The sequence below is a fragment of the Vulpes vulpes genome, chromosome 5 (assembly GCF_048418805.1).
Source record: "Vulpes vulpes isolate BD-2025 chromosome 5, VulVul3, whole genome shotgun sequence".
NCBI classification, from domain to species: domain Eukaryota; kingdom Metazoa; phylum Chordata; class Mammalia; order Carnivora; family Canidae; genus Vulpes; species Vulpes vulpes.
Genome location: NC_132784.1, coordinates 140,217,853 through 140,235,683, shown reverse-complemented (window position 1 = coordinate 140,235,683; position 17,831 = coordinate 140,217,853). Strand labels below are relative to the sequence as shown.

The following is a 17,831-nucleotide window of genomic DNA, read 5'->3' as shown; positions in this document are numbered from 1 at the left end:
GGGTCTGGGCGCCGCTGTTGGCCTGTGTGGGGCTTTGCCCTGGCTTGCTCGGCTCTTCCCTCCCCTCCCTCCTCTCTCCCTCCCTCCTCCCTGCCTCCCCCTCCCTCCTCGCTCCTCCCTCCTCTCTCCTTCTTTCCCTCCTCTCTCCTTCTCTCCCTCCTCCTTCCTCTCCCTCCTCCCTTCTCCCTCCTCCCTTCTCCTTCCTCTCTCCTCTCCCTCCTCCCTCCTCCCTCCTCTCTCCCTCCCTCCTCCCTGCCTCCCCTCCCCCTCCTCGCTCCTCCTTCCTCTCCCTCCCTCCATTCCTTCCCCTCCTCCCTCCTCCCTCCTCTCCCTCCCTCCTCCCTCCCTCCTCCCTCTTCTCCCTCCTCTCCCTCCCTCCTCCCTCCCTCCTCCCTCTTCTCCCTCCTCTACCTCCCTCTCTCCCTCCATCCCCTCCCCCCTCCTCCTGAAGCCTCACCCCCCAAGTGAGGGAAATGTCTCCGCTCTGGTTTGCCAGAACCAGGTTACCTGCACTCCGCTCTGCCTCCCGCCCTCGGATCCTCACCTGGATCCTCACCTTTCGCCCCTGCTTGCTACCCCAGTGTGGATGGAGGCCGGGCGGCGGGTGATCTGAGCACCTGCAGCCTTCGGAGCCGCTCCAGGCCCTGCTGCCCCGAGGCTGGGCCGGGCTTCCGCCCCCAGTGCCGTCTCTGCTCCGTCCGCCTTTCCTCACAGCTCAGGAGCCGCGGCCCCTGCAAGCAGCGTGGGAGGCCGCGTGGGGCCAGGTCACCCACCGTGGAGCTCGCGGCAGGTGCAGCCCCCCCACAGGCGGGCTACGAGTGCACACGGGGCAGGTGCCCGAGTGGCCGCTCCCTTGGGGCTGAGAGGGGTCAGGAGGACGCGGGAGCCTCGGGGCTGCGGGCCGGGCCAGGGCCAGGCCAGGACCACTTTGGGCCTTGAAATCGCGGTTTCTCGTGGAACCTTGGACAGAGGAGGGTCTTCCCTCCTCTCAGGCCTCGCTTCCAGCGTGTGGCGGGGGGAGCCTGGGCCACGGAGCAGGAGCGTCCCCACCTTACATGCCAGTGGCCTGGGGGCGCTGCGCCCTGAGAGGGGGTCCCTCCGCACCCGCATCCCACCGACAGGGACCGCAGACCTGCAGGTGCCGCTCGGAGCCCCTGAAGCTGCGGGGCTGCCCCCCCTGCCCTGGCCTCGCCCCAGACGGTCTCCTGGCCCTGCTCCCGCTTCAGGCTTCAGGTTGGTTATTGGGCCTCCATGCGCACGTACTAGAAGCTCCTTATTTTTTCTTTTGTTCACCTTGTGTAAATTTAGGTACTGACCCAGCTGGAGGACCCTGAACCCTGGGGCGAATCTCCTCTTCCCCAAGGTGTCTCCTGGGGGGTACGAGCTGTCGCTTCTGAGTAGGGAAGCTTGGATGGGGAGGGAGGTGAGAGGTACGCAGGGATGCTGACGGGGTGTTGGGTCACATCCACCTGCAGACTCGTCCCCCACAGGGCTCCGAGCATCCCCAGGGCTGGAGATCCCCCACGTGGCTCTGAGCATCCCCAGGGCTGGGGATCCCCCACGTGGCTCTGAGCATCCTTAGGCCTGGGGATCCCCCATGTGGCTCCGAGCATCCCCAGGGCTGGAGATCCCCCATGTGGCTCTGAGCATCCTCAGGCCTGGGGATCCCCCACGTGGCTCCGAGCATCCCCAGGGCTGGAGATCCCCCATGTGGCTCTGAGCATCCTCAGGCCTGGGGATCCCCCACGTGGCTCCGAGCATCCCCAGGGCTGGAGATCCCCCATGTGGCTCTGAGCATCCTCAGGCCTGGGGATCCCCCACGTGGCTCCGAGCATCCCCAGGGCTGGGGATCCCCCACGTGGCTCCGAGCATCCCCAGGGCTGGAGATCCCCCACGTGGCTCTGAGCATCTCCAGGGCTTGGGATCCCCCACGTGGCTCTGAGCATCCTCAGGCCTGGGGATCCCCCACGTGCTCCGAGCACCCCTGAGGCCTGGACAGTGTGCTCCATCTGAGCTCGGCAGGATGAACTCGGGTGGGCGCCTTGTGGCTGCACACGAAGACAGAGCAGGGAGCGTGGTGAACGCGGGGCCAGGGGCCTAGAGAAGATTCGGGCGCGAGGACTCCTCTTCTGTGTGGCTACACCTGCCGCCCCCACGTCCCTGCGCCCCGTGCCCCCTCCAGCTGGAGGCCGGCTGGTGCCAGCCGTGTGGCCCCGGGGCCGTGCGGAGACGAAGGCTGGGCCCGTCCAACAGAGCGGCCTAGGCAGCCGCGCCTGCGCTCCACCTCCGTCCGACTGTGGAGCTCCGGAGGGTCCGGCTGTGGGGCCGGGACCTGCTCGGGTGCACTGAGAACAAAATCCCCAAACTCCGTGTTTCCGGGACCTGCCCCCGAGGAAGCAGCTGGCGGAGCGGGGCTGCACCTGGTCTCTCTGCCGGCCCATCCGGGAGTTCCCGCGGCCTTTAACTCGCTCCCAGGAATCTGTGGCCAGGGGGGTCCCTGGCCGGGAGTTGGGGGGGGGCATCCTCTCCAGCTCAGGGCTGCCCTCGGGGCTGGGAGTTCGAGCCCCGCGTGGGGCTCCCTGCTGGGCGCGGAGCTTACTTAAATTAACCAGGATCTCAGTAACCCAGCTTGGTTTTAAAATGTGTACATTTTCTGTGTCACCGTGTTTAATATTTAAGACGTAATTGTGTTTTGGGTTTCGTGTCATGTTAACAAGCATACCGGTGTCAGAAAACGTTTTCCTCTCCTTTTATGTTTCTTTCTGGTTTTCTTTTTTTTCCCTTTTTTTTTTTTTTAAAGATTTTATTTATTCATGAGACACAGAGAGAGGCAGAGACACAGGCAGAGGGAGAAGCAGGCTCCATGCAGGGAGCCCGACGCGGGACTCGATCCCGGGTCTCCAGGATCAGGTCCTGGGTTCAAGGCAGCGCTAACCCCTGAGCCACCCGGCCTGCCCTTATTACTTTTTCCAATTACACGATCTTTAGGAGCCGTCTCAGCGCTGAGATTCAGGGACTCAGTAAACAGACGACGGTGCCTGTTGCGTGACGCTGCGCTTCCTTTCCCCAATACATGTACCGTCGTCGCCAAATAATCATGGACTACGGCACGTGGGAACACCTACTGTCGAGAAAACCCAGAAAACGGGGAAGAACGTGAAAGGTGCCGTGTTCTCAGCACACAGAGGAACATGCATTTTTACGCAGGTCGAAATGCGTTTGTGACGTGAGCCTTTTGAATCCAAGGACCCCACACTTTGTCGCTCGCACACTCTCTCAAATAAATAGGTCTTTAAACGGAAAAAAAGAGCTTTTCACTGAAAGTACATACAACGAAATACCGACTTTTACAGCTCACTATCAGTATATTTAGTAAATCGTAGTAATTCCATGTGTTGCTTCGTGACACTTTTTCATTTGGCGTCACTGTTTTCCCATAATTACGTATTTGAGGCTTTCATCCTGCCTCTCCTTCGGACGAACACACGCTCTTACTATTTCGGGCCCTACTCCTCCGACCTCCCTCCTCCCCTGTCTTCGGGGCCATGTTTCTGTATAGACATTATTTTCAAAAGATGGTAGCAGCCCCTCGTAAACTGCTTTATTCACCGACCAGGGGTGCCCATCACTGAGCCGCCGTCCGTACCCTTCCCGGCAGCAGGTTAAGACCCTGCACGTCCGCCGTACACTGAACTGCTCCATCAGTCCCAGACACTTGTTTCTTTCTTTCTTTTTTTTTTTTTTTTTAAAGATTTATTTATTTACTCACGATAGACACAGAGAGAGAGGCAGAGACACAGGCGGAGGGAGACGCAGGCTCCATGTAGGGAGCCCGATGCAGGACTCGATCCTGGGACCCCAGGATCATGCCCTGGGCCAAAGGCAGGCGCCAAACCGCTGAGCCCCCCAGGGTCCCCCAGACACCTGTTTCTAACGTCCTGATACTATATTCTGCGAAGTGTAATAAACCACCTTATTTGATATGTGTGACGAATTTCCCTTGTTTATATATTTTTTACTTTTTTTTAAGATTTTTTTTTTAAATTATTTGAGAGACTGTGCATGTGTGCACACAAGTGTGAGGGGCAGGGGAGGCAGAGAGAAAGCCAGAGACGGAGAACCTATGCTTAGTGTGGAGCCCAACCACGTGGGGCTCGATCCCAGGTCCCCGAGGTCACGACCTGAGCCGAACCCAAGATGCAGATGCTTAACGAGTGAGCCACCCAGACGTCCCCCTTTTTTTTTTTTTTTTAATAATACAACTGTCGGATTGGGAGTCACTGGTCAAAGACGGTTCATATTTGTTCCCCACGGGAAGACCATACTCGTCTGCTGTCCTGCGAGCCCTGAATCCTTATGCCTGTGTCTTTAAACATGCAGCAACGTTAGGTGTTTATGTTATTTTTCATCTTAACCATATCGGTAATCTGAAAATTTCATTGTCGCCGTATTTTGTGATATATATCGGCTCTCGTGTAGATTTCTAAAAAAAGGTTTTATTTGTTTGAGAGACAGTGAAAGAGGGAAAAAGTGAGCATGAGCAGGGGGGAGAGGGAGAGGGAGAAGCCGAGTCCCCGCTGAGCGAGGGGCCCGCCATGGGCTCCATCCCAGGACCCCGGGGTCGGGACCCGACTGAGCCACCCAGACGCCCTTCTTTTGTAAATTCTTTAACGAACTACATATTTATGCACAATCTCTGCCCAATTTTTTGTTCTGGGTGTTCATTTTTTAAAAAAGGACCTGAACGCACCGCATTTGCGATACTTTGGTTTAAAGGCTTTGAGAACCTTTGGGTGAATTCAGTGCCGTGGAGATCATCGTCTGGGGCCCGTGCTGAGTCCCCGGTAGGTTAAGGTGCTCCCCACCAGGTGCTAATGTGCGAGCGATTGAAGCCATCAGCCCAAAAAGAGAAGGAGGAGAAGAAAAAAAAGAAATCTTCCAACATTTTTCCCAAATAATTTGATGGTCAGGGTCACCGGGAATGCCTAATCCTGGATGTCACTAGATGCTTCGAATAGAATTAGTCGTAAGTCAAAGAAGACAATTCATGACAATTTGGTCCGGCATTTTAATTCCGTCTGTTAAATTATTCATGTGAGTACTTTTATGAGTTTCGCCATAAATATTTGATCGGCGGTTCCTCCGTGACCATAAACCATCTCAGCCCTTTATTTCTCTCATTTATGTTCGGTTAACATATGGGAAGGCGGGAGAATTTACTTTTCTTAATAATGAGAAACGTCTGTCCCCACAGACTTACTGAGCCTGTCTGGTGAGCTTTCACGATGTCTGGAGGTCAGCAGTACCTGTCCTGGCGGTGCCCTAAGCGTGGTAATAGGAATTCTCATTACTTAATAAAAGAAAAAAAAATGGGGAAAAAAAAAGGGGAAAGTGGGAGTGTCTGTGTCAGAGCGGGGCCGGTGTCCGGAGACGCAGGCAGCTCTACACCAGTCACACAGCTTGTTGGTGCCAGTCTGGATTCCAGGCCAGGTCTGCGTAGACTAAGGGACCGAACGCTCACCGTCCCCCCCGTGATGCCACGACCCGCCGTCCCTGAGCAGAGCCGGTGGGCAAATACATGGCCGTTCCCTGCTGGTGTCCCCCCGACCCGGCAGGTGCATTTCTGACGCCTACAAGGCCTCGCTCCGCTTCCGTTTTCTGTGCACCTGGCTGCATTGGCTGCATAGACGAAAGCTTCCTGTAAACAGGTGTTGTGGGCACCGCCTGGTGCAGACATGTTTGAGCAGGTGCGTCGTTTGGCAGGCAGCCGGGGGGGGCCCTGGATGGGGTGTCGGAAGGCGCTTCTTAGAGGCTGCTTTGAGGGGGGTGGCTCTTGGAAGACGATGGCCAGTGGCTGGGGTGGGTCATAACCCGTCTCACCTGCTGGTGACCTTTCAATGCCTCTTGACCGCAAACGGGGTGAGGTTTGCTTCCGCCAGAGAAGGGAGAGTGCCAGGAGCATCGTGCATTCCAGGGGGGCCATGCTGGGTGGGCTCCGGGGGTCGCTGGATGGGGCTTCTCCATTAGAGGTGGGTGTACGGAGCCCCAGCCCCAAGCCCCAGGGAGGGGAGACGGGCCGGACCCGGACATTGGGGTGGGTCGTGGGTGCCTGATGAAGCTCCGTTAGGTCCCAGTACTGGGGAGTGCGGGGAGCTTCCTTCCAGGGGTGCTCGGAAGGTGCTGGGGAGTGCACGGCAGCCGGTGCCCTTCCGCGGCCTTGCTCCTGTCCGTGCCTCCTGTCCTGGCCCTGGGCCCTTGGTCAGGTGTGGCCGACCCGAGTCCCCACTTCCGAGCCACTCTGGCCCTTTAGCTCCACCCCAGGCAGGGCCCACGGGAGCTGCTCGGAGGCAAGGTGACAGCCCTGCACTCGAGGTTGGCGTCTGGGCTGGGGAGGGACAGCCCTGAGGGACCCAGCCGTGGCCTGCGGGCCGACTCCATCCAGGGTGGGGGTCTCAGGAGCGGCTGCCCGGAGGACGCCCGGCTGGGGGCAAAGCCTGCCCCTGGTGACCCGGGGCCTCGCAGGTGACGGCGACGGCGATGGCGACGGCTTCTCGGCGAAGCTAAAGGGGAGCCAAGGGGGTGAGTCTGTGCTCAGAACCCCCCCCCCCCCCCCACTGTGCCTTCGAGGCCCCGTGGCCCCGGCTGACCCCGTGGCCCTGAACGTCTCCCGTCTCCCGCCCTCCGCATGGCCCCTGCTGATCCTGACACTCGCTTCGTGTTCCCTCGTTTCTTCACACATTTCCTCTCAGCCCCCTTTTTGTTTTTTTGAAGATTTTATTTATTTATTCATGAGAGACACAGAGAGAGGCAGAGACACAGGCAGAGGGAGAATCAGGCTCCGGGACCGGGGATCACGCCCTGGGCCAACAGCAGATGTTCAACCCCTGAGCCCCCTGGCGCCCCCCCCCCATGTCCTTCCCGTGGGCACTGCCCGTCCCTGTACCTGCTCGTGCCCGTGGGCTCCCTACCGCGTGCCCGGGGAGTTGCGTCCCAGCTGCTCTCGCCAGCCCTGTGCTCGCTGCCCTGATAAATGATCGATCTTTCAAAACATGATTCAAAACATGATCTCAACATGATTTCTTTGGGGGACTTTAAGTGGATTCGCTGCGCTGTTATCACCTGCATTTCGGTTTCGTATTGGCAAGCACGTACCTGGCGTCGCCCGCGGCCTCGGGGAGACCGACCCGGAAGGCGCTGGGACGCGAGGCGCGGCCACGTCCCTCCGTGGACAGGGGTTGGGGTTGTGGCCTTGGGTCCGCCTCCCGTTTCCCTCCTGCTGGGCCGTCCGCGCCCTGGACCGAGAGCTGCGGGCACCGGCCGGGTGGCCCTGGGGCAGAGGGGACCCCCCCTCCCCGAGGGGCCTGGCAGGGGGAGCAGGACGTCCCAGACTCATGCTGTGCATCGCTCCCTCGGAGGGGAGGCCGGGAGGCTGAGCCTGCGGCCGAGGGGCCTCCCCTGGAGCTGCAGATGCGGCCCTGAGGCCTCGCTGGCTCCCCTGCACAGGGACACCCCCAGGGCAGGGGGGGCACCTGGGCATGCCCTGGAGCATCCTCAGGAGGACGGCTGTGGGGACAGCGAGCTGCGTCCCCCCTGGGGCTCCCGTGCCGCCGGCTGCTGGGCCGAGGGAGGCCGAGGGGGGGCCGTGGGTGTCGGCAGGCCCCGGGCGGTCCCCTGGCCTCAGCCGGCTGCCCATCCGTCCCTGTCTCCGCAGGTGGCGCCCCCGCAGGGACCCCCGTGGCCCAGGCTGCGGCCCTCCTGGTGAAGCGGCTCCGGCACACGCGCCGGGCCTGGAAGGGCGCCGTCTCCGACCTGCTGCTGCCCGTCCTCTTCGTGGCCTTGGCCATGGGCTTGTTCATGGTGCGGCCGCTGGCCACGGACTACCCGCCCCTCGAGCTCGCGCCCGGCCGTTCCGACGGGGCCGAAGCCTACTTTTTCAGGTGAGAACCTATTTCTCCTCCTTTACGTCTGAGTTATGGCAGGACAGGTAACGGACAGCAGTGGCTTTGATGCTCTTGTTTTTTTTCTTTTTATTTTTTTGAGATTTTATTTATTTATTTGAGACCGAGAGACAGAGACAGAGATAGCGAGAGTGAAGGGGAAGGGGAGCAGCAGGGAGCCCGAGGCGGGACTCGATCCCGGGACCTGAGGCCGCGACCCGGAGCCGAAGCAGACGCTCCACCGCCGAGCCCCAGGCGCCCGTCTTCCCCCCGAATCTTTTATTTTATTTTTTTATTTTTTCCCCCTGAATCTTCTAAAGGAATGAACTGAAAGGACAGAACGTCCCGTAGCGTGTTCTGGCCGAATGCTCACAGCCCTGACTCAGGCCTTGAATGGGAAGGAGTCGTCACTATCGCGAGTTTTTTAATGATTAAATGTGTTTCTTGGGAAAAAAAATAATAGAAAATGCAGGCCGGCCAGAACAGTGTAAGGACGGTCCCAGGCGGTCCCCCCGGGTGCTGCCGACCCTGAGACTGGGAGCTGCGCCCTGTGCCCTGTGTCGGGACGCGACGCAGGAGGGAGGAAGCACACGCGCAGCGGACTCCGCACCGAGCCCCCCGGGGACGGGCCGGGGACCCTTCCCACGACCGCGATTGGGACCGCGCGGGAGCCCCGAGTCCGACCCTCCACTGTCTGGGCCCCCCCGGGGCCCCGGGCACGTAAAGCTCCTAAGCACGGGCACTTTTACTTCTTTAGGGCAGCGGTATCGCACTTTGAGACTCTTCTTTTTTTTTTTTTTTGCTGTTTTACTCGATGACTATCCGTCTGTTCCTGTAAGTCGAGCACGCCCACGCCGCTCATTTTCAATTTTCTCATTTTTGAGATTTGTTCCATCCTTTGGGGCAAAGCAGAGAGGGAAGGAGCACGTGGGCTGGGGGGAGAGGCAGAGGCAGAGACGGAGAAAGTGGTCGAGCCCGGAGCCCGCCAGGGGCTCGATCGCTCCACCCGAGATCACACCCTGGGCGGAAACCGGAGCCCCAGGCGCCCCAGCATCACCCACCCTCAGGCTGTGCGACAGCGCGTGGCAGGGAGACCCCGTGATTCAGTCAAACGCTCTCTTTTGGGGATTTTCATCAGTTTAAGCAATTCTCCTATTGCAGGCGACTCTGTGGGAATCACGTCCCCTCGGGCTCACGTCCCCGTCCCCGTCCGTTTCCCGCATCACACGCTTCCTTCGCAAGCTGTGGGGCCACGGGCATTAGGGTCTTCAAGGTAGATACGGCCCAACCATTCCTATCCGTGTGCAGCCCCGGAAAGTCCTTGGTTCGCTTACTCGCTGCTGTTTATTATGCACCTACTGTATGCCACGCCTGTTCCCTCTCTCTCTCTTTTTTTTTTTGTCCGTCTGAAAGCATTTTCCTTGCTCTCCCAGCGTTCATTTTTGCACAGAAGTCATGCGGTCCCGACGTATTAGGCCCTGGGAGTTAGTGGCTGCGTCTCGGCAAATAGGGGCGAGGCCAGAGCTTTTCTGTTCTGTTTTTCTTCTTTTCAGGATTTTATTTATTTATTTATTTATTTATTTATTTATTTATTTGTTTATTTATTTATTTATTATTTTTTATTTATTTATCAGTGAGAGAGAGCGTGAGAGAGCGAGCATGAGCAGGGGGTGGGGCCGAGGCCGAGGGAGACGCAGGGTCCCCGCTGAGCCCGGAGTTCCCCTCGGGGCTCCACCCAGGGCCTGAGCTCAGGTCACGACCTGAGCCGAAGGCAGGTGCTTCACCCTCGGGGCCCCCGGTGCAGCCAGAGAGCGTCTCCGACACCTGCTTGGCAGGTGCCTTCGGCTCACGGTGATCATATTGTGCCTCCCCCCACACCACGCGCACAGAGACACACGGGGACACGGTCAGGCCGCCACGGGGCTGGCAAGCCAGGGAGGCCACGCATCAGGGCCACTGCCAGCCCCCGGGGGCCTGGGTGTCCCCCTGCAGGCAGCGTTGAAGCTTTAACCCATGTGGCTGTGGTGGGACACGGGGCCTCTACGGCAGTAATTAAGTTTATGTGGTGAATATTTCAATATTTTCTTCCTTTTTTTTTTTTTGAGAGACAGAGTGCATGTGCAAGGAGAGGGGGAGAGGGAAAGCCAGAATCTTTTTTTTTTTTTTAAGATTTTATTTGTCTGATTTATTTATCTGACGCGCGTCCCGCTGCTTTCGGCAGGAGCGCGCCCCCGAAATCGCTGCCCTTGTCCTGGGTGCCGGGTCCCTGAGTTGCCGGGTTGAGCCGTCCCACGTCCCGGGACCCACGCTCCCGGCTCCTCTCCCTCCGGCGGCGGCGGCGGGGAATCTCCTGACCGCCCAGGCCGTGCTGGCCTGATCATCGGGGTCTGCATCTTAGCCCCAGAATGATTCTCCGTCAAGCGGCTTCACGCCGCTCGTGATTCCCCTCGGTTTCCTGCACACACACACGCACGTGTGCGCACGGCCCAGGGTCAGCGGCTCTCAGCCTTCTTGCTCTGCAGGTGGGCGCAGCCCCATTTCGTGACACTTGTGAGCAGTCTGCAGGGGCGACACGCGGTACTTGCATCGCGATCCTCCCGTGCTCTGCAGCGGAACTCCTGGCCGCCGGGCGAGGAATCCAGGCCTGCGTGTGGCGTCAGCAGCCACTGCCTTGCCCGGCCGGCCCGAGGGTGCACGGGAGTCTCGGTCCCTGGTGCACTGGCCGACCTCAGCGCGGCCTCCCGGCCCTAAGGCCTTCCGGCTCGGGAAGGGGCAGCGATGTGCCTCCCTTGAATTCCCTGAAGAGTTCTGAGGTCGGCCACTCAGGAAGGCACGCCCTGGAGGACACGCACCAGGAGCCCGTGCGCAGGCCGGCGGGCCCCTCACAGGGGACTTGGTGCTCGGCGCCCAGAAAGCCCGGGCCTTCGTGGCTCCGTGTGTAGCCCGGACGCCTCTAACTCCACGTCCTGGGGGCGGGGGGCGGGGGGAGGCAGTCGGGGGGTCAGGGGAGGCTCAGGTGGGGGCCGAGGGGAGGCCGGGAGGGGGGGCACCAGGAGGGGTGTCCAATGGGGGGAACCAGTGGGGGAGCAGAGAGGAGGGGCCAGCGGGGGGAGGCCTGGGAGGGGTGCCCAAGGGGGGGCAGTGGGGGGTCCAGGCAGGGAGGCCGGGTCAGGGCTAGGAGGAGGGGCCAGCGGGGGGGCTGGGCAGGGGGGTGCTGGGAGGGTTGTCCAATGGGGGGACCAGTGGGGGGCCAGGCAGGGGGAGCTGAGTCTGCTCCTACAAGGCTGGGAAGCCGAGGAAGAACCATTCTGAGCGCCGCGTCTTATGGGCTTGCGACCGGAAAGCGGAGTGGAGGGAGCGCGTCTTGGCTGCTGTGGGCCTAAGCAGCCAGTCCACGGCCCCTGCTCCTGAATCAGCTGCTAGATAACTGCTAGTTTCAGGGGGGGCTTCCGGGACTCCCCGTTCCCACTGGGAGCTGCAAAGAGAGAGGAGGCAGGGACTCGGCTTGTTCAGGCCTGAGGCCGGGCAGGCAGGCCAGGGAAGCAGGAAGGCGGCAGTCCAGCTCTGAGCAGGGCAGCCTGGGCACAGCTGTGTGCACCTTGTTTGCTCTGCACACCTCGGGGGTAAAACCCGGAGACCCTGCGAGAGGTCCCGGAGTCCGTCCCCACTGTCCTGGGATGACGACGGTACGTCCGAGCCCGGCCTCCTCGTCCTTCAGGCTTCTGTGCGGTGGCTGCTGCTCCAGGTACCTGGCGCTCTGCACTTTTTTATTTTTTAAGATTTTATTTATTCACTTGAGAGAGAGAAAGCACAAGCAGGGGAGAAGCAGACTCCATGCTGAGCAGGGAGCACGACGTGGGGCTCGACCCTGGGACCTGAGATCGTGACCTGAGCTGAAGGCAGAGGCTTCACCAATGGAGCCCTCCAGGTGCCCTCGGGATAAGACCACTTGCAAAATCTGGCTCAGAAGTCCCTCCTGCAGGGATCCTCAGCCTCCGCCCTCTCTGCGTGGCCACCACGCCACGTGGATCCCACGGTGGTTTGACCCGTGGCTGCACATCCCTGTCTTCCTTCCCGCAGGATGGCTCCCTGGAGGGTCAGGATCGAGGCTTACTCATCCCTCTAAGGGTAGCTCTTGCCGCAGCGTCTAGAAAAGGTTCCTTTCATTAAGTATTTGTGAAGTTGAACTCAACGATCAAGATAAAATGTAGCAGGAAAAAGTCTTCCAGAAATGAGCCCAGGTCTCTACTTTGAGGTGCAAACAAAGCGCGGACCGTGGAAAGGTGCTGCGGATGTGTGGTTGAGCGCATCTGGGGAGACCCCAGGGCTCCCTCTTCTGGGCTGGGTGCTTGATCCTCACGGGAAGGGGTGCTCCTGAGGCACCTTGGGAAAACCCACGGGGTCCCCCCTGAACGTGGACGTCACCCTGGTCCGTGGTTGGCTGTGTTCCCGCCATCCAACTGTCTCTGCTTTCTCCACCTAGTCCCAGCCAGAGGAAGCCCTACACACGGCCTTCTGCCTGCGTGTCCCTGTGGCCAAATATCCCCATCCCATAGGGCCTCCGCCGTATTGGAGTGAGCCCGCCCTGGTCCCCTATGATCTCACCTTAACTACGTCTCCAAAGACCCCGTTTCCAAGCAAGGTCCCATCATGACCTTCTGGATGGGCACGGAATTGTGGGCGGCCACTGTTCATCGCAGTCCCCGTTTTCATAGCGCCTGCCTTAGCCAGTGCCATTCAGCTGAACCAACGTTTTAGTCACCTTTTGAAAAAAAAAAAAAAAAAAGAGTGACTTGGCTTTCTACAAAAACCAGACCCCGCATGCGGAAGGAAAATCAGAAATAAAAACTGGTTGACGACGAGCGTGATGGTTGGTGTGTATCCGTCAGCACCGTGGTTGGCAGGACGGGACCTGGGATGCGGTGTAGGTGGACCTACGTTCACGTCTGAGCAGTGACACCTGGTGACCTCCCGACGTCACATTTCACGGGTCACGTTCTTGTCCGTACGGAGGCGTAACTCCTCCTACGGACCCTGTATCTTTATCCTGTGAGAGCACAGAGCACCTTACTCTGTTCGGACGATTCGGAGGGATGGTGAATGCCAAGCAATTAGCCTATTTCCCGGCAGAAATGACGTTCTCCGCGCGGGCTGCTGGTATACCCTGGGCGGCCCCGGTGCATCACCTGTGCTTCTGGGTGCTGAGCGGAAGGCACGTGGTGCTCCCCGGTGGGCTCGGAAACATGCCCCCAGCAGAACGAACCAGGTGCTCCCTGCGCCGCCCACCAGGGTGCCGGCTGCCTGTGTCCTGTCCAGTCCCCCCGGGCGCCCCTCCGCCCTGTGCCGCCTGGGGCCTCCGAACTCTGCCCTGACCTTGCGTATCCAACCTTGACCAACCTTGACCGCAGGAGCGGTCTCTGCCCCAGGCCGCGGTCTGGCTCTTTCTTCCCGGCTCAACTTACACACGTGTGGCCTCTTTTGAAGTCCTGTCCAAGTGGCCCCTCAGCGTCCTTACCCAGCGTCCCCCCAGGTGCTTCAGTGCAGCTGTTCCATGCCGCGCTTCGGTGCCCGTGGAGCGCGCACTCCAGTGGGAGACCGTGGAGGGCAAGCGGTGGAGCTCACGCTGACGGACGCCACACGCCGCCCCTGGATGGTGCCCAGCACCGGGCAGCTGCCCCTGGAGTACTTGCACACACACGATTTCCAGTCCTTTCCTCTCTCCCTGATCTTGAACTTAGGAGGCATTTTACCTCCTCCCACAGCCCGCAGGGGACCGTCCGTCAGCCCCATCCAGTTGCCTTCAGGCATCGTGAATCAGCAACGGTTAGAGGACTCTGTCCTGGCGCTTGGTGCGGTGACGTTGAAATAGGACAACGAAGCAGCAGTGCTGACCGGGTCCTCATCCTGAAGACGCTGCGCTCACACATGTAGGGGACTTCCTCGGGTGACACCACCTCGTGGGGGCAAGACAGAAAGGATGCTCAAGCTTTCTGGATCTAATTCTCTCTTTTAAAAGATTTTAGTTATTTATTCATGAGACACAGAGAGAGGCAGAGATACAGGCAGAGGGAGAAGCAGGCTCCATGCAGGGAGACTGACACGGGACTCGATCCCAGGACCCAGGTCATGCCCTGAGCCGTTGGCAGATGCTCCACCCCGAGCCAGCCGGGTGCCCTGTCTCTACTTCTCATCCCACAAACAGACACAGACACAAGTCCTACCTGCAGGAAGCTCCCGGCCGAGCTGAGAGATCACCCCACAAACAGCTGGACAAGGAAGTCTCGGAAATGCCACACCAGGCAGCCACGTACAGTGCAGGTTGTGCTGGCGGGGACGGGGCGGGGCCCCACCTGGGGCTCCAGGAAGGCCTTCGGAAGCCTACGCACCTGAGTCGAGTGTCCTCAGTGACAACCGGGTGCTCCCCGGGCAGGTAGGAGGCAGCGTTTCCCCAGACAGAGGAAGAGGTGCAGGTCAGTGTGAAGAGGAACGGGACAATCCCGCAACGCCTACGTGTTCCCGCAGGTGCGGGAGGCCTTCCAAGGAGAGACTACCTTAGCCCGCAGGCAGAGCGAAGGGCAGAAGCACGAGGCTACACCCCATGGTGCGATGTAACGGGCTGTGTCCGGCGCATTCCCCAGACGGTTGTTCCACGGGGCGCCGTTCCCTTGGGGGTCCGTTCCGAGGGCCGCTAAAGAGGTCACATCTTCCTGTTGGGATTGATTAAGTTGCAAAACAAAGTTAAACGGGTTCCTTTTCTGTAAGCGTCTCAGAGCTTGTACCTGAGGGCCTGCGTCCCTCCGCCAGCTTCCTCTGGAGTCGGGGACGTCATGAGCATCCCCGTGAGGACCACCATGGAATCCATACCCCGGCACCCCACACCTCTGCCTCTGGCTGAGACACGTTCGGGGTCTGTGTGTTGTTCAGTGCTCAGCAGGGTCCCACGCATCTGAGGGGGGCCTTCTGCACTGCCGAGAACGTCACGGAGACTCTGCACCTTTGCCTGTCTCCGCATGTTGTCGGTGTTGAGCGTTGGACGCCGTACCACTGTGTGAACACAGCAGCTTATTGGTCTTTTCTCTTAATGGTGGCCTTTGGGAGCTCCTTCCAGTTTTTTTTTTTCTTATGATCGTGAACAGTGCTGCGTGAATATTCTAGAATATTCTAGTGAAGGTCTTCATTTACGTGTATATAAGAGCTTCTCGTGCATGGAGTCCCAGAAATGTAATTGCTAATCAGTGGCCCAGAGTATGTGAATCTTTTGCTTTAGGAGATAATGCCAAAGTTTTCCAAAGTGGTTACCATCCTGCACGTACACGTCCCCTTCACTGCTTTTATGTGTATTTCTTAAAAATAGCCAGCTTAAGAAAATGTTTATGCCAAAGAGGCATATTTTGGGGTGGCGTACCCTGCTCCCCCTCACGTGCGTATTCCCGTCTAGTCTTTGGATCCTTATGTTGCATCTGAGCACATCTATGCACGGCAGCTCAGCCGGGGGTGCATAATGCATGCTTCCTAGTTGTGCCAGCGTGTCCCAACTCTTGACACACGTTCCCCCTCTTAAGTGACTTCAAACCACCTCACCTTGTCCACTCTGGTCCACTTGCAAGTCATGCATCTGCAGTTCCCGTTCTTTCTGCCCTGCTCTGTGGATGGTGCCTTGGTTTGCATGTCATCTCTGGATGCTGCTTTTTCAGTGTGGTCAGCAGACGGCAGGTGCCCCGCACCCCAGAAGCTTCCAGGCAGGGCGTCTGGCTCGCAGTTCCCTTTCCTTTGTAGATAATGTAATAGGTGATCTTGATCTTATAGGATTTCTTCATTGTAGAGTGTCGGATCTTTATTCTCCATCTTCTCATCAGACCTTCAGATTTTGGTGCAGGAAGGGGTCATGTTTGGAAACATGCATCTGTTCCAGCAGGTCCCCGGGGTCACTCTGAAGCACAGTACATTTTGTTGAGTAACCTGGGGAGAGGAACAGTATCCCGTTTAAGAATCACCTCAGATTCTAAACTTCCTAGTCTGGGAATGATAGATTTCACGTGGTTCTAACAACATATTGAAATATAGGCGAGAATTTGAAGACAAGCAAAAAGCAATTGTTTTAGGAACAAGCATTTGAATTTTCAGACAACAGCGACAATTGAAAACCACGGTGGTTTTATTTTATTTTATTTTTTTCAACAGCGACCTCTAGCCCTGAGCAAAAATCTAGTAGAAACTAAACTATGACTTTTAAACTTGCACTTGGTAATTATTCCAGGTAAGCCACTTTATCGATCAATATGTGTTTCTTGGAAAGAAAAAAAAATGTTGTGGACTTTCATATTTGTTCTTGGATTAATGGGTCAAAAGAGAGCAATCCAGAGTATTTTCCGAAGATGCCACAAATAATGTTTTCTTTTTATGGGCAACATTTCAGTGGGAAATATGTCCCTTTGCTTGTGACAGGATCTTCTCATTTGTCAGCATGGGGGAGGCTGTTTGCTCCGAGGAACATCGCCGTCGGGACTCTCCACTCGCCTCTCGCCTCTCGTTGCCTTCCAGGGGCAGCTGTGGGGAGTCCTGTGGGCGGGGTCAGCCCCACCCCTCAAGCTCCACTGTATTTCCTGCAGCTGGAGCCTGGCGTGGGCGGGGCCGGGAGGGGCCAGGCGGGTCTGGGAGGGCGGGCATGGGAGGGGCCAGGAGGTGGGGGGCCGGGCGGGGCCCGCTAGGCTCGGGTGGGGGTGGGGCCTTCTGGGAGCCCCGTTGGGCCGCATCTGTCCCAAGGCCGCCCCGAGGAGTGTGGGGGTTTCAAAGCACATAGATAATGAGGCGCCGCTGACAAATGAGGAACAGAGGACCCGCAGATCGCTGTTAGAGGCCCGCTAGGGGTTAGGAACTTTGGAGATCCTGTCTGGGGAGAGGGCTACACGCGGAAATCCTGAAATTGGTTCTCGTTTTGGGCTTTTATTGGCGCCTAAGGGACGTGGGGTGCAGTAGGCCTGACCCCTCGCCCCCCACCTTTGATGCTGGTAGCAGCCCAACCGTATTTGGGAATTGGCATCTCCCAGTCCGTGGACAATCAGAAGAATCCGTGGTTGAACCTTAGTTGAGGGTCTTCCATTGCTTAAGCGGAGCTACTGTTCCAAGTTCTTCAAAACAAACCTTTGGTGCATTTGTTGATTGATGCGCTGCTTCTTTCCCAAGAAAGAGATCTGAGGGCGCCCTTACACCTGAGTCCTCTATCATGCCAGGAAGACATCGTCTTTCCTTATCTTGGGGATACGTGTTCCTGACCGTGTCTACTCAGAGGCATTGTGTGAATGACACGGCGTAAGTTCCAGAAACAATAAACCAACTCTCTTTCGGAAATAGTCATTCAGAGTTTTAATTGCTTTAAATGAAGTCATTCCCAATCAGTCCAACTTTGACAGGTTTATTTATTTACTTTTAAAGATTTTACTTATTTATTCATGAGAGACACAGAGAGAGAGGCAGAGACACAGGCAGAGGGAGAAGCAGGCTCCATGCAGGAAGCCCGACGTGGGACTTGATCCCAGGACCCAGGGTCATGGCCTGGGCCGAAGGCAGGCGCTCAGCCACTGAGCCACCCCGGTGCCCCATTTTAGACAGGTTTAAGTGGTCTTTTCCTCTCCATTTTCTCAAGTCACGGTGACTCTTACGGTCCATGTACAAAATGTAATATAGTTTGTTTCCACACCTCCCCCAAGGTAGAGGAATAGAACGTCTTACCGCTGACGATGTCTTCAGTGAGGAAATTCAGTACTGGTGGGCTTGGTTCTTTTTCAGCAACGCTGCTTGAACTATCACCTGATTTCTGACACTTGTTCCAATAAAATAAATATGATAATTGGATGTGTACGTAAAGCACACACAGAACTTGTTACCAAGAAAATG

The 17,831-nt window shown here is 57.9% G+C and overlaps 1 protein-coding gene across 1 annotated transcript in view; it reads left to right on the top strand.

Moving 5' to 3' along the window:
• Positions 1-17,831, top strand: part of LOC112925829 (ATP-binding cassette sub-family A member 13-like) — a 140,689-nt gene that overhangs the window by 53,805 nt on the left and 69,053 nt on the right. Inside the window, exon 17 of the mRNA XM_072760177.1 lies at positions 7,712-7,937. Coding sequence (XP_072616278.1) covers positions 7,712-7,937 — 226 coding nt within the window. The remainder of the gene's footprint in view (positions 1-7,711; positions 7,938-17,831) is intronic.